Here is a 15,737-nt window from a genome sequence, read left to right as displayed (position 1 = left end):
AATAATTTGCAAATTTTCGTGATTTTTCCATATTTTGTCATTTTTTGAACTTTAAATGTTTATAAAAAAAAACTGTGACTAACGATTTTTAATATTTTTCATCTGCCTTTGAAACAATATATTAGGAGCCTTCTATTAAATTTTCAAGCTTTTTTATCCAACAAATAAAATTTTATTGATATTTTTAGAAAAAAAACTAAAAAAAAATGGAAAATGAAAATGTCCGTAAAGAGCTCAAAATAAATCAAAATATTTTGAAAATGTTATGGTGTATAGAAAATGCTAAGATAAACATTCAGTCAAAATTTCATATATCTACGGTCATTTGTTTTAAAGTTACACCAAAAACCAAAATCGATTTTCTCGAAAACAGATTTTGCGTAAAAATTCCCGTTTTTCCTTAATTTTTCTTTTGTTTTTCACGGCGCGTTTGAAAACTATTGGAAAAAATTTACTTTTGACCCCCCAAAGTACCAACTAGATTCACTTTCCTATCAGAAAAGGTACTGTTGAAGAAAATCCAAGCACTTTTACTGTCCTAAAACGTGATGACAGACACAAAAAAAAATAAAAAAATAAAAAAAAAATAAAAAAAAAAATAAAAAAAAAAATAAAAAAAAAAACACACATCATTGTAAAATCAATACATTCATCGTTCCACTCAGAATCTAAAATGTGAAGAAATCGTGATTTTTCCATATTTTGTCAATTTTTGAACTTTAAATGCTAATTAAAAAAACTGTGACTAAGGATTTTTAATCTTTTTCAAATATCATTGTAACAATATAGTAGGAGCCTTGTATTAAATTTTCAAGTATTTTTACTCAACAAATAAAGTTTTATTGACATTCAAAAAAATAAAAACTAATTAAATTGGAAACTGAAATTGTCCGTAAACAGCTCAAAACAAATCAAAATATTTTGAAAATTTTATCATGTATAGAAAATGGAAATATAAACAACCAGTGAAAATTTCATGAATCTACAGTCATTCGTTTTCAAGTTACACCAAAAACCAAAATCAATTTTCTCGAAAACAGATTTTGCGTAAAAATTACCGTTTTTCCTTAATTTTTCTTTTGTTTTTCACGACGCTTTTGAAAACTATTGGAAAAATTGTTGAAGAAAATTCAAGCACTTTTACTGTCCTAAAAGGTGATTACAGACACAAAAAAAAATTTAAAAAAAAAAAAAACACACATCATTGTAAAATCAATACATTCATCGTTCCACTCAGAATCTAAAATAAAAAAAAAAAAAAACACACATCATCGTAAAATCAATACATTCATCCTTCCACTCAGAACCTAAAATATGCATAGTCATATTACTACATTTTAATATTTATTAAACATAAACATTTTTTTTTATTATTAACCTTTTCCCTGCCATGCACATTTAAATTATTCACCACTGACAGGCCAAGCTTTTTTTTTGGGAATTTTCACTTTTTTTTTATTCTATTTAAGAAATTATCTATTTTTTAAGCCAACGTATTTTGTTTTGGTATCAGTTAAGAGGGGAGTTTTTATTACTTAAGGACTAAGGTTAAGGTCACGTGGATATATATTTTAATTTATTTTAACCTGCTATTTTGCATACCACTTTGTTTTGTGAATGTGATTTTGTACATTTTATGATGAGATGTCTGACTGTCTGAGTCTTGGTGAATGAATATGATTGCTTTATCGCCCGCATAATCAGCCATCTTAGTGTTGGTGGTGAATAAGTTGGGCTGAAGTAAATATATATTGAATATATTGAAGTGTAGCTGGAAGGAAATAGCTGTTTGAGAGATGCCAGCTTGTGTTTAACATAATATGTACTGAACAATATTGTTACCAAATATGGTGGCAAAATACCGATCGTAGAGATTTAAAAAAATAAAATATATAAAGGATGTAACGATGTTTGACCAGACACAATCAAATTATTGAAAAACGTCTAAAAAACCTGTCCATTATATTTTTTACGCAAACTAAGCGATATATGAGATCAAATAGGAAATGGATCTTCAGATAAATATAGTCAAGTGTCGTTCCCAGAAACCAAATTGATTGTTAGGTAATATTTTTTAACATATATATATATTTTTAGGTTGGATATTTAGTGTTCATAATTCTAGAGAGTGGTCTCAATGTGGATTTAAAAGGTTGTGCATTTGTTGGTGTAAAATGTATATGGTTAAGAATTTTAGATAAGTATGAAGATTTCTGTAATGTCTAAGCGCTTACTTGGCCAGGACGATGGCATTTCTTATAATTTGATATAAAATTACCTCTTTGAATATTTGAGTAATATCTACCCCCGTTGTGTATTTTTGGCGTTTAAATCTCCATCTAATAAAAGTATGAAACTGTTATCAAGAGTGGAAAAGAAACGATCGTAATTGAACGTAGGGACAGAATATCTACATGAGGAACAGTATACAGATGCTATAATAATTGTAATAGGTAGGTAAATTATTTAAAATTTAACGATAATTGTATGACAGCTGATTAAAAAAAAGTGTGCATTAATTGGTTGCATAAATACAACTGTTTAACGTTGTTAGAGAGGAATTAATTATAATGGTAACTTAACTGTGGGAAAAGTTATCTGGATTTCTATAATTTGTTTTGTAGCCTGGAACGGTTAATTAAACGTTTATACACGTTTATAGACAAGTGTGATGATGAGTCTCAAAAATTAAAGCTATAATGATTTTGTTTTATAGAAAATTTAAAAATTAATTAGTGTGGTACGATGGATTAGTTGCAAATAACTTTGTTTTAATATTGTCTAATACGCATTCGAATTTCGCATGAGTAGGAAATGTATGAATGTCTATTATTAGTTTTTAATTATGATTTAATTGTTTACAATCTGATTGGTGATACATTTTTGCCATCGTTAGAAGACGAATGAGACGCCGATGACGAAGTGGTGTTACCTATCTAATCTATGACCTAAAGGTCACCGTATGCAACGCCAACTGGTGCGTTTAAGCTTTAGATATGCTAATTGAATTAAATATTGTACCATAAACTATACGTACTTTACAGTTTATTATATTTACTAATTACTTTACTTGGTAAATGTTGACGATCGACGATTAAAGTGTAGAAGGACATTGCCTAGGCTGTTGCGTTGCATTAAAAAATTAACTGGTTGAAATAAATCACGATAAATGCCATTAGAATTATAAAAGCGATAAAGATTTCTTTGAAATAGTAACATGTAACTACCCATATGCACTATTAGGCTATTAGGAATTATATTTGTATACATTTAGTTAAGTATTTTTTTAACAATATTATTGTGAACAAATATAACATTATAATCCTAGTATACTAGGTACTCCGGCGACCGCAGTAATTTTATACGTAATATAAAAACTAAAAAATGTTAAAGGTATATAATATAGATATTTTTAATGTTGCAATATCATTACAATTCATTGTAGAGTCAATTTTAGCACAATATTATTTATTCAAAACAAATAGGTATTGCATAATAAATAATAATTCCTTATACGAGTACCATGCATAATAATATGAACTGTAAATGTTATTGTTTTACTAGGTAATGATGATATGGCGTGTAAAGTTCATTAATTTGTTGATATACAAATAAACAACATTTTAGATTTATTTATATATTATATAGTATATACATTATAAACTTATAACGTGAATTCTACATATTATGACATTAAAAAAATGTTAACCCTTGGTTATCAATAGTACTCAGACTATTTTTATGTACGTATATGTTATATGATGCATATATGATGTCCAAGATCCCCAAAGACTACAAGTTAAGTGTTGAAATTGGATATTCAGTTAAAAAAGTAAGAAATATTTAACTCACTAGGGCTAGGTATTGGTACTTTTAATTTTTAATACAGTTAAACAAATATTAATTATAAAATAAAAAATCATAATATTGATTTAAATTTTTATAAGTACCCATATTATATATAAGAAGAGGTAAATTATTGTGACTTATTTCTATGGTGGGATGTTTTGATAATAAATGTAGGTACTTATATTTACTATATAGCATTTTATTCAGTGTTATAATCAAGATGAGATGGAAAAGGGACTCTCCCTCGCACTCCCCCTAAAAAAATAATGTCTGCAGACAATTATTCATTTTACACAGTGTATTAAATACAAATATAAACACTTTTTCTGTCATTACATATTGAAACCCATCCCAAAATCCTAGCTATGGCACAAACACTGGATCTATTGAATTCAATTGAATCCTAATCTACTACTGAAAATAGATAAGGGTTGCGACTTATTAACAAAACATTCACCTATCCATGTTATTATAGATATTTATTATTTAGATATTTATAGTACTAGGTATCTACTCAATATTACGATTATTAATCTATATTTATGAATATAACTCATAATCAAGTGAATTTTAAGTAATTAGGTATTAGGTATTTTTTGAGTGGTATTGAATCATTGGACTAATGAAATTTTATCAAAACATTAATAAGTCTTGCACAATAGTTAAATTATTACTATACTCAGTCTACTCTTAAAAATACGATAATAAAGCACCTAACTGAACTGCATTAAATGTCTAAAATTCTTTTCCAGATAATAATGATGATTGATAGTTAGGTAGCTATATTAAAATTAGTTGTAACACTTATAGTAAAGATAAATAATATTTTAGTTATTTTTATATGTTAACGCATACCTATAATATGGTTATTTTCCGATTTTCTATACTATTATATAATATTATCCTTATAGTTCAAAAAACTTTTAAGCTCCTGCATCGAGGTGCCAGTGTACCACCATTGGGTGACTTCCCCCTCCCACGCTAATTAACCCACATCCCATTTACTTATTGGACTACATTAAAATACAGATTGTAAATATAAATTTTTGTTCAATAAAAAAAAAAAGCTCTTGTTTAGCATTGTTATCTGAATTATAATCGTTAACCAACTATAAATAATATTAAAAACTAGGTAGATAAATCGATCTACTGTATATACTGTATATTAGGTGTCGAGTATACCTTGTAATTGAGTAGGTCCAGTGTAATGGGGATGTGTCAAATTGTATTTAAATTATAAATCTTTGTAAACAAAAAACGATTCAGACTAGAAACAGTCAGATTATATTTCTAAAGATATTTTATAATGTATTTAGGTACAATGCTATTTGTAATTATTTTTCGATTTTGATTAGTAATATGGTAAGTTGAACTATTTTTTTTTAAAAATGAATAACATATTATGTTATAATAAGTATAGTAATCATTATTACAATGTTTTTTGATAATATACTAACTGATATTAACTTTTAATCAATGATCACGTTACTACCTACCTTATTCGTAAAACGGTGTGAATTGGGTTAGTGGTAGGTATAAATAGATTAAAATCAATCTAAATATTTTAAAAGGCCACGAAGTGTGCGGGATAAACTAGTAAATAATAATAATATATACGTAATCGTAATGCGAAATGTTTACAAATAAGTTTGAATAACAACATAATAACCAAAATCGTTAATCCTATTTCGTAACTTGATGTCTAGAAAAAAAAATGTGCGTTTGTATTTTTATATTTTTTGATAAGAACGATATTTGTGGGAAAAATAATGAGGAACTTTTATTAAATTTTGACTACCCAACCCCACGTATAATACTAAAGAATAAAATATTTATGAATATTTTTCAATCTTCTTACACGTTTTTAAACAATAAAAAGTACCTACCTACATAACAGTTTAAATGCACATTAGACATTGGACATTAGTTCATTAATACCTACATTACATAATATAATATCTCTTATACCTACGTATCTTTATTCTTTTAGAAAATAATAACATAGGTATTTTATCTTTTATTATAATACATTACAACGTAAATACCTACTTTGCATTTGTTTATAATATTATTAATTACCTACTGAAATTCAAGCCATATGACCTGTGACTGCTATATTTGTATGGAATATGAATAAAGTCATAACAAATAAGTGCTTCTTCTAGCCTCTAGGTCTTCCCTCGGAGCTATAAGTTACACAAAACGTACTAAATAAAATGTGAAATTTCTATAATTATGCATAATTAGTAGATTGTGAGTATACAATATTACATCATTACATTTTCACAAATGTGTGGCGGACTCCACAAATCGCTGAGTGTTTAAAAACCAAATGCATTCAAATTTTAGGTAACACGTGTGACGACTTACGTGTTACCAACATTTTTACGCTGACGTATTCAATATACATTATATACCTACGCAATACGCAACACGATACGTCAAACATTCCATTATATGAGATATTTTAAGCTGAAACCTATGTAGTCCTTAAATGTCTCCACTTCAATAGTCAAATACCTCTATCGCGTGGTATTACGTTAGCATTGAATGAGATAGGATATAAGTAATTTTATACTGGTAATATAATTATTTATACCATTTGTTAGTACCTACAAATAAATTATGATGTATGTTCATAATATATAAAGGATAAAATATAATAATGGTTTAACTGTGAAGAATTTCTAAATGCATTTGAAATGTTTATTGTTACTAGAGCCAGTAGCCACTAGGGATTATAGTGCCTAATTATTAGAAACTAATCACCATTCACCATAATAACTATACTTATATATCTAGCCACCTAGGTGTATCTATAAATAAAATACTAAACTTGCACTGTGCAGTATATATATATTAAACATATGAAAATTTACATATTAAAGGTGAATAGGTACTGTAAAGAGCTAAGTGCTATCATCACACTTGAAAAAATATCAAATAGGAACCCTTTATAGTTAGTACCTACTCATCGAATTTATGTTATCTTGATATTAAGCCATAAGTCAGTTTAGATTTTAGAATCATTTAATGTACCTATTATTATATTATTCTCTTCTTATTATTTATCAGTATATGACAATCTTCTTCATAAGATGACGTTACCCATGCGTATCCGTCTTACATAGATGTGTTCGACATACTAAATTTCCGTTCACTAGTTTTAATGTGTGCTTTTAGTGTTTATATTAGGGTGAATTGACCTATTATCAAAAACTTTTAGGTAAGAACATTATCTATGCTTAATGATTGACGATATTTTTTCGATATTTTAATTTTCAATCAAGATATGGGTATGTGAAATATAGTAGATTAAAAATGCTCATATCTCGCTTGAAAATTAAAATATCGAATAAAAGCTGACTCTTAAGCACATATAATGTTCTTGCCTAAAAGTTTGATAATATATCAATTCATCCTAATATAAAAACTAGCAACACACTATAGAAACTAGTGAACTGAAATTTGATAGGTCGTACGTGTGTACGATAGAGACAACAAATGCTTGAATGCATGTGTAGCGTCCTCTTAATAAAACAATTTAGTTAATATTATGTTCTAAATACAAATGCTTGCATGCTTCATTTCTGGTACCATGGTCCACGATGAAGTCGTAAGTGATTCTTAAATTGAGTAAAATCAATATAATAATGGATATATTTCATAATGATATACTGTTGTCTGTTTATGCTATATACTAGGTGTCTAGGTATATATGGTATATTTATCTTTAAACATTACAATCTACAGACATAACATATCTAATTCTGTATTTTATTTGTTTCTAGTTTTTATCGCAATGGGTTTGGTAGAATTCGGAAGTATTCCACACTTGCAAAGCATCGGCTTTTTTTGTGGGGATCCTAAAATAAGCTACAAATACCAAGGCGATACGGTGGAGTCCCATGTGCTTATACTAGTTACGCTCATAGTTCCATATTTGGCCGTAAGTCAAAATATTAAAACATGCATAGGTATTACCTATAGCCAAATTCGGAATAAATAATAACATAATATACAATTGATATTGATAAATACGATATAATATGCACACAGGCAATGATGACCGAATACTTCACTAAAGAAAAAAACAAATTTGATTCCGAACGGTATGAATGGCTTAAAGAATCGTTGCGGTGGTATCGTCAATATATCTTAGGACTGATATTCGTATTTTTTATAACAGACGTCGGCAAACTTCTGATTGGTGAACCAAGGCCACATTTTTTAGACACTTGTCTTCCTAAAGAAGCCAAAAACTGCACTAATAGGTAATTATCTAGCTATTATTACAATACACTGCCTATTAACTGAATTCATATAATATATATAGGACATAGGTATCAAATATTTTATCGGCTCAAATGAATCTAACTAATACTTAATAATTATTTTATTTTGATATATTATATCTAAAATAACATTTGCATATTAATTTAGATATATTGATCGTTATACGTGTATGAACGAAAATGAAAGCACATATATCATACGAGATGCCAGCAAGTCATTTCCGTCGGGCCATGCTTCCATTTCAGTGTACGGATCAATATCTTTAGCCGTACGTACATATTTAATATTTTTCTATCTTATGACTTACTTTGCAGGTCTTGGATAATTATTATTTTTTATAAATTACTTTAGTTTTTAATTTTTCACTACTCGTAACAAGTTGATTGCACAGTATTTTAATAGAGCTATCCTCAAACTCCATGAGTACCTACCTGAATAGGAACTCATTGGTTGTGTCACGTACGCCAAAGTATTTTTTGTTAGACGTCCACGCAAACCACGGTTTTTTTCGGTATTTCTTATGATTTCGTAATTTGCTTGAGTTAAAATGAGTACCCTTGAAAGTCAAACGTGGTGAGTACCAATATCAGTAAAATGAATGAGTTTAAAATAGTTAGCTCAAGGTACTAATGATGTGCGGTCCAGATATGGTACTCATGGGCCATGGCAGTCAACTTGTTAACAAAATTTAATAATTTTATACTGTAATTTATATTTATATTTAAAAAGGTTGACAACTAAGTATGACTCTCATCACAGTATGACGTAGGTGTCGAGTGGGTCAATGTAATGGATTTGTTAAATTTTAATTCAATGATATATATCATTGAATTTGAAAAACGATTCTGAGTGGAGACGTTCTGCAGTCTGCCCAAAACATTGACATATTGTATATTATATTTATTTTATTTAATTGATCACACAAATCTATACAATAGATACTCAAGACCACAACAAAAAATCGATAAACCCATTATATTATTTTTATTAACTATGATATTTGATATTTTATAAGCCAATGAATAACGTAAGTTAATATACATTATTAATAATATGAGTTTTTGTTATAAATTAGTTGAACAATATTTTAGCTTAAAACCAATACATTCAACTTTTGGCTCAGAACCTAAAATAAATTGGAAACTGAAAATACCCGTAAACAGCTCAAAACAAGTCAAAATAATTTTAAAATGTGATGGTGTATAAAACATGTCAATATTACATTCAATCAAAATGTCATATTTCTACGGTCATTTGATTTAGAGTTACACCAAAAACAAAAATCGATTTAGTCCAAAACCAATTTTGCGTAAAAATTCCCGTTTTTTCTTAATTTGTCTTTATTTTCACGGTGCTTTTGAAAACTACTAGGAAATTTGACCTTTTGATCCCTCAAAGTACCAACTAGATTCCTATCAAAAAAGATACTGTTAAGAAAAAATCCAAGCATTTTTACTGTCCTAAAAGGCGATGACAGACAGAAAAAAATTAAAAAACTGTTAAATCTATAAATTCATCGATCCGCTCAGAATCTAAAAATATATACTATTATAAAATAACATTATAAGAAAATATGTCATGTTTCAGCAAAAATGTACCTATTTAATCTACCGTGCCTGCTATTACTATTAGTAAAATTATTTATTATAGTAGCAATATAAATATTAGTAATATAGGTAGTTATACTTGGTAATATAGGCTGACAAGCCGTCTTCATTCAGATTGGATTTTCGTATCTAATGGTTTATAATATTGTATTCAAAATTGACACTACATTACAGCGACTTACTCAATGACGAGGTACACTTGACTGTTGACACCTATGCAACAGCTGTACAGGAGAGTGGTTATTTACTTTCTACTTTTTTTTACATTTGGTTATGATTCACTTTTTTTCAGCTGGTTTACGCATTTTGTTTGTTTAGTAGTTATAGATAATAATATGTCATATTTAGGTTATGTATAGTGTATACTATATTATAGTAAATACTAAATAGTATATTTAAATAGACATGTCATTCTTTATTGCATAATATTTATACAAATAAAATAATATGTGTCGTCTCCGTCTTACAAACGTAGGTGGGTACAACACTGCAAATTTGCGCTCAACAGAATTCAAAAGAACAGTGGTGTTGTTAGCTATCAATAATATAGCTTTTCAATATCGATTTCAGTCGATTTATGTATTATGAAAATTAAAGGTAAAAATATTGCCCGTCTATGTACGTCGGTTTTTTATAGCATTTCAATTTTTGAGCTAGTTATAAGTACCTAATTAAAATATTGCAATTTAAAAATACTCATAACACACTCAAGATTTAAAGTATCGTAAAAAACCTGCGTACAAACACGAAAATAATGTTCTTGCCTTTAATTTTTAAGTTTGATTAAATGATAATACTATGTCAAATACTCAAATCACTCTATAACTTTTTATTATAATAATGCTAACAAGTAACAACACAAAATTGGTTCTGCTGAAGTGCTGAACGTAAACGTGCTATGTTAAATGTTTGTAAGACGGAGACAACATGTGTGGGTTTGACCTACGGATGTAAATGTTTACCTTGAGCCTACGCCTTTTGTTCAGTTTATTCGTATCCGTTAAATAATATTTTAACTGTTTTATTGTTCTAAGTTTCTAACGAACTCTGTACAATATATTATATTATGTTGTTGCTTTTACAGTGGTATCTACATAACAAATGCAAATCGCGTTCGTTGCTGTTAATGCCAGTCTTACAAGCGATGTGCATGCTCTGGGCCATGTTCTGTTCTCTGACTAGGATCACAGATCACAGACATCATTGGTGGGACGTGTTGGCTGGTTCGATAATTGGAATTATGATCTCCACTTACATTGTGAGTGTGAAAAACATTTAAATTAGAATATAGACGCCTAACTATTATTATTATTATTATTTAGTTTAAAATTTTAATTTTATAATTAATATATTTTCAAATCGTACATTAGCGTAATTACGGGGGATGGGGGGGATTTGAGTGTCGTATCACCCCCATGACTTTTTTTTTAAGCTTGCGAACCATATTTATGTACCTCCTTATTTAACTATATAAATATTATTATTTATAGGTACTATTGTACCTACTGATATAGTCCCTATATTTTATAGAGACAACAAATAAAAACCCAAATCCCTGATGGTAACTGTATCTAACTAAGATAATATTACTTGGTAATAAACACTAATTACTATTGCAATATCGCACAAATATATTGAAATAATGCAGTTTAGCTTGATTTTTAGGAGTTTTTTCGGGAACCTATAGGTATAGGTATTTTAGTTAAGCACAACGGTGGAATCAGAATTTGTCAGCCGGACTTAGTTATAATATTTAAAAGTTTGGAATTTTGAGTATTTTACGTCTACGCAGATAGTTCCATGAATTTACTCGAAAAAGTACACTTCAAAACTTTATTTAGTATGTAATTATTTATTTTAATGCATGCATGCATTTATACATGTACCTATACTTACATTATACAAATTACAGATCACAATGATTGGACTGAGTGGTTTATATATGATATAAACAAAAAAAAATTTTGAGGTGGGTGGTGGGGGTTAATTCTCTCACAAACATGACCAAATTACGCCACTGAAATCGTATATGTATTAGAATAGAAGTCAGCCAATACCTAACCTAACCTAACCTAACCTATATATGGTAAAGGCATCAAAATAGTTATGTTTGCGTGAATGACATTTTATACCATACTCATCTGTGTGTAAGAACCTATTGACATTACCTGCAAATAACAGCAGTTAACCTTTAAAAGTTTAAACGCTCCCCTTGAAAAAATAGATAATTAATATACACTTTTTATATCTGTATATAATATGATCTAAATTGTTTATTTCATATTTTATTGAATTTTTTTTGTGTTCATCAGAATGGATTGTTCGACAGACAAAAAAACGATAACAAATCGCATTCGACCACTGAAACCTGGTCCAACGAGACGACGGACAACGGGTATTTCACTGCAGGAAGACTATTAAACGTCGTCCCCGATGGTAAAAATCCATCTCTGAATTTGTAATTTTCGCAAAATGCGACTATACACATAAAATACTCACTTTCTATTTTTACACTGTACAGCATTATTGTTAATGAAACGAAAAATGATTTGATAATTTTTAAACATCAGTATTCTCGCTATATAACTGTATATATATATATATATATAATATATTAAAATACATATTACTATGTAAATTACCTAGGTAGGTTGGTACATTAGATATAGCAATGCGTGACAAATTGGGATTTTGAGTAGATGCGTAATTTACGCGTTTGGTCCTATTATTACACATTTATACAATATTTACATATAAGTACCTATAGTTGTTTTACATTTTTAACTATTTTTTAATATTTATTGTCGTGTACATATCACTATTATAATAATGTAGTTTTTTATTATTAATTTTTTTCACTAAACCATAAAACTTAATACGCATAATACATACATAGTACATAATATTATAATATATTAGATAATATGTATAATATATTTATTTAAATTTGAAAAGTGTTTATTAAGATAAAACCTAATATTGTATAATAATTAGGTGCACTTTTAATATCCGTTGTTTACAATCGTTTGACATTTATCCAACACATTTATTTACATAAAATTATTTTTTTTATAAAACCATTTGTATAACTATTATATAGTACCTAGTCAGTGGATTATGTGTATCCATTCACCTACAAAGTTAAAAAATTACTATAGACGTGGTTAAATTTGAATAGATATACTATCCCGCATATTATAATACGTATTCTATACCTATAGGTACATGAATGCTTTATTTTTTTTTATTACAGTGTTATGTTTGAATAATAAAAGTTTTTTGAAACTGTACCCATATTGTGAGTTGTATACATATTCCTATACGTCTATACGATTTTATAATGGTCACAGATCATAGACAAAGAAAGACATTTAGTTCTATCTTCACTCATTAAAGGGCGAACAATGTGTTTTCAATAGCCTCAGTTCTGGGCTGTAGTCATAAACGAGTAACTTAAGGGATTAACGTAAATAGCAAATTTTACGCACAGCAGAACACGTTTATCTCCCGTCAGTTTAAAAATTAGAGCGAATTTAGAGGTAAAATTATTATCTGAACAATGGCATAGGCTTTTTATTAAAATTTAATTTTTAAGCGAGTTATGAGTATTTTAAAATTGTAAACTGTTTATACATCTTATATAATACTCATGACTTGCTTTAAAATTAAAATATAATAAAAAGCCTATGCCATTGTCTAGGTTATAATCTTACCTTTAAATTTTATAGGAGATCAATTCCCTATAATTTTTAAACTGACGGGAGATAAACGTGTTCTGCTGTGTGTAAAATTTGCTATTTTACGCACTTGTAAGACGGAGAGAGCAAATTCACTGTAACGGCCTCTTGATGAAAAGAAAACATATAATAATTAAAACGATGAATTTTTAACGATGCATTTAAAACTCATTATTTAAATGGGTTTTAAATGCACACAATAATTTTGTTTTTTTTCTAAGTATATATAGTGAGTGGTATAATGTTATGGAAAAGGATAATTTTTTTGATAAATTGGCCATAAATTTACATGCATTCCTATTAATTTATAATACTCGATGTCACGTTCGTAATAACAAATGAACAATTGAACAATGTGTACAAAAATAGAATTCGCTTAGCTTACATACTAATATTGAAGCAATAATTGGATGACTATTATCAATATATTTTTTTTACAAAATTAATTATTAATTATTACAATATATTGTAGGTACACAATGTTCGTAGTCTACCGTTTGAAATCATTTTAAACGGGATTTTTGTTGTATGATCTACTATAAAACTACTGACGATTGTATATTACAACGAATATTTGAAATTTGCACCTGTACCTGTAGGTATATATTTAAATATGGCATCACTCATCATATATTCAAGTTTCACTGTGTGGCACATGTATGAATACCTACATACGTCATACATACATACATAGATACATGCATACATACATACATACATACATACAGTGGTGTATAGACATGATTTCTGAAAGGGGGGGATAAAAAAAAAAAAGGTGGGTAAGTGGATGTCGCTCTGCTGTACAGTAGGTTACAAGCGGGTCACTGTATAATGGATAGTATTAAATTTGAATTCAATGATATAATATCACTGTATAAGAAAAACGATTCTGAGTGGAGACGGTTTGCCAGTCTAGGTATTAGACATACCTATTATAGGTATACTTATCTATAGTATTAAAAAAAATTGACCTATAATAGGTATCAATAATAAATTCCAAATTAATCATATCACAATATCCATTAGGTAACGCGTTATACATCAACAACAAACCGTGGTACTATCATAGATATATAATATTGTATACTTTAGAAGTTTCAAGTACCCACAAGTAATATTATACAATCACAACAAAATAACTAAAATAGTTATTCCAGGTTTTTTAATATGTAATTTCGTCCAAATTTGAACTTAAAATGACTATAAAAATAAACTGTGTTTATGTTTTTCTTAGAATTTTTGGTAACAGAATTAAATATTTACATGAAATCTTGTTTTAAATTTTCAATCCTTAGATATAAAAGTTAAACATTTTATAAATTTTTAACTACAAATTAATTATTCAATTTTAAATTTGATAAATTTTGTCAAAATTTCAACTTCAAATGCTTATAAAAAAAATGTCTGCCTATATATTTTTAATATTTTACAATTGCTATTGTAACGATATATCAGGAGCCTTGCATTAAATTGTTTACACTTTTTGGCCCAATAGATAAAACTTTATTGATATTTATAGAAAAAAAACTAAAAAAATTGAAAACTTACAATGTCCGTAAACAGCTCAAAAAGAGTCAAATTATTTTAAAAATTGTATCGTATATATAAAATGCTAATATAAACATTCAGTGAAATTTTCAAGTTTCTACAGACATTCGTTTTTTAATTACGACAAAATAAGAAAATCGTTACGTAAGAAATCGAGTGAATATCAAATGTTGTAAAAATATGAATTTCAGACGCTCATAAAATTTAATTTGAGTTTCTTATAGACATTTTTTTTTTTTGGATAAAGATAGATTATCCTATAAGGAATCTTGTATTAAATTTTAAAATCTTAGTTCTAAAAAGAAAAAGGTGGGTAAGTGGATGTCGCTCTGCTGTACAGTAGGTTAGAAGTGGGTCACTGTATAATGGACAGTATTAAATTTGAATTCAATGATATAATATCACTGTATAAGAAAAACGATTCTGAGCGGAGACGGTATATCAGTCTATGTATTAGACATATATATACTTATCTATGGTATTAAAAAAAAATTGACCTATAATAGGTACCTATAATAAATTCCAAATTAATCATATCATAATATCTATTAGGTACTTATAAGTTATAACGCGTTATACATCAACAAAAAACCGTGGTATAATCATAGATATATAATAGTATACTTTAGAAGTTTCAAGTACCCACGAATAATATTATACAATCACAATAAAATAACTTAAATAGTTATCCTACGTTTTA

General features: G+C 27.8%; 1 protein-coding gene across 2 annotated transcripts in view; it reads left to right on the top strand.

The window, feature by feature from the left end:
* LOC100165537 (putative phosphatidate phosphatase) overlaps positions 1-13,042 on the top strand; it is a 33,310-nt gene extending 20,268 nt beyond the window's left edge. For both annotated transcript variants that reach the window (XM_003243333.4, XM_001942715.5), the window contains exons 2-6: positions 7,641-7,798; positions 7,909-8,123; positions 8,293-8,413; positions 10,837-11,010; positions 12,065-13,042. In XM_003243333.4, the coding sequence (XP_003243381.1) occupies positions 7,641-7,798; positions 7,909-8,123; positions 8,293-8,413; positions 10,837-11,010; positions 12,065-12,214 (818 nt within the window). In that variant the 3' untranslated portion in view covers positions 12,215-13,042. The remainder of the gene's footprint in view (positions 1-7,640; positions 7,799-7,908; positions 8,124-8,292; positions 8,414-10,836; positions 11,011-12,064) is intronic.
* The last annotated feature ends 2,695 nt before the right edge of the window (positions 13,043-15,737 follow it).

The sequence above is a fragment of the Acyrthosiphon pisum genome, chromosome A1 (genome assembly GCF_005508785.2).
Source record: "Acyrthosiphon pisum isolate AL4f chromosome A1, pea_aphid_22Mar2018_4r6ur, whole genome shotgun sequence".
In the NCBI taxonomy this organism is placed as follows: domain Eukaryota; kingdom Metazoa; phylum Arthropoda; class Insecta; order Hemiptera; family Aphididae; genus Acyrthosiphon; species Acyrthosiphon pisum.
The sequence above is the reverse complement of the archived record's forward strand: the minus strand, read 5'-3'. Positions and strand labels throughout refer to the sequence as shown.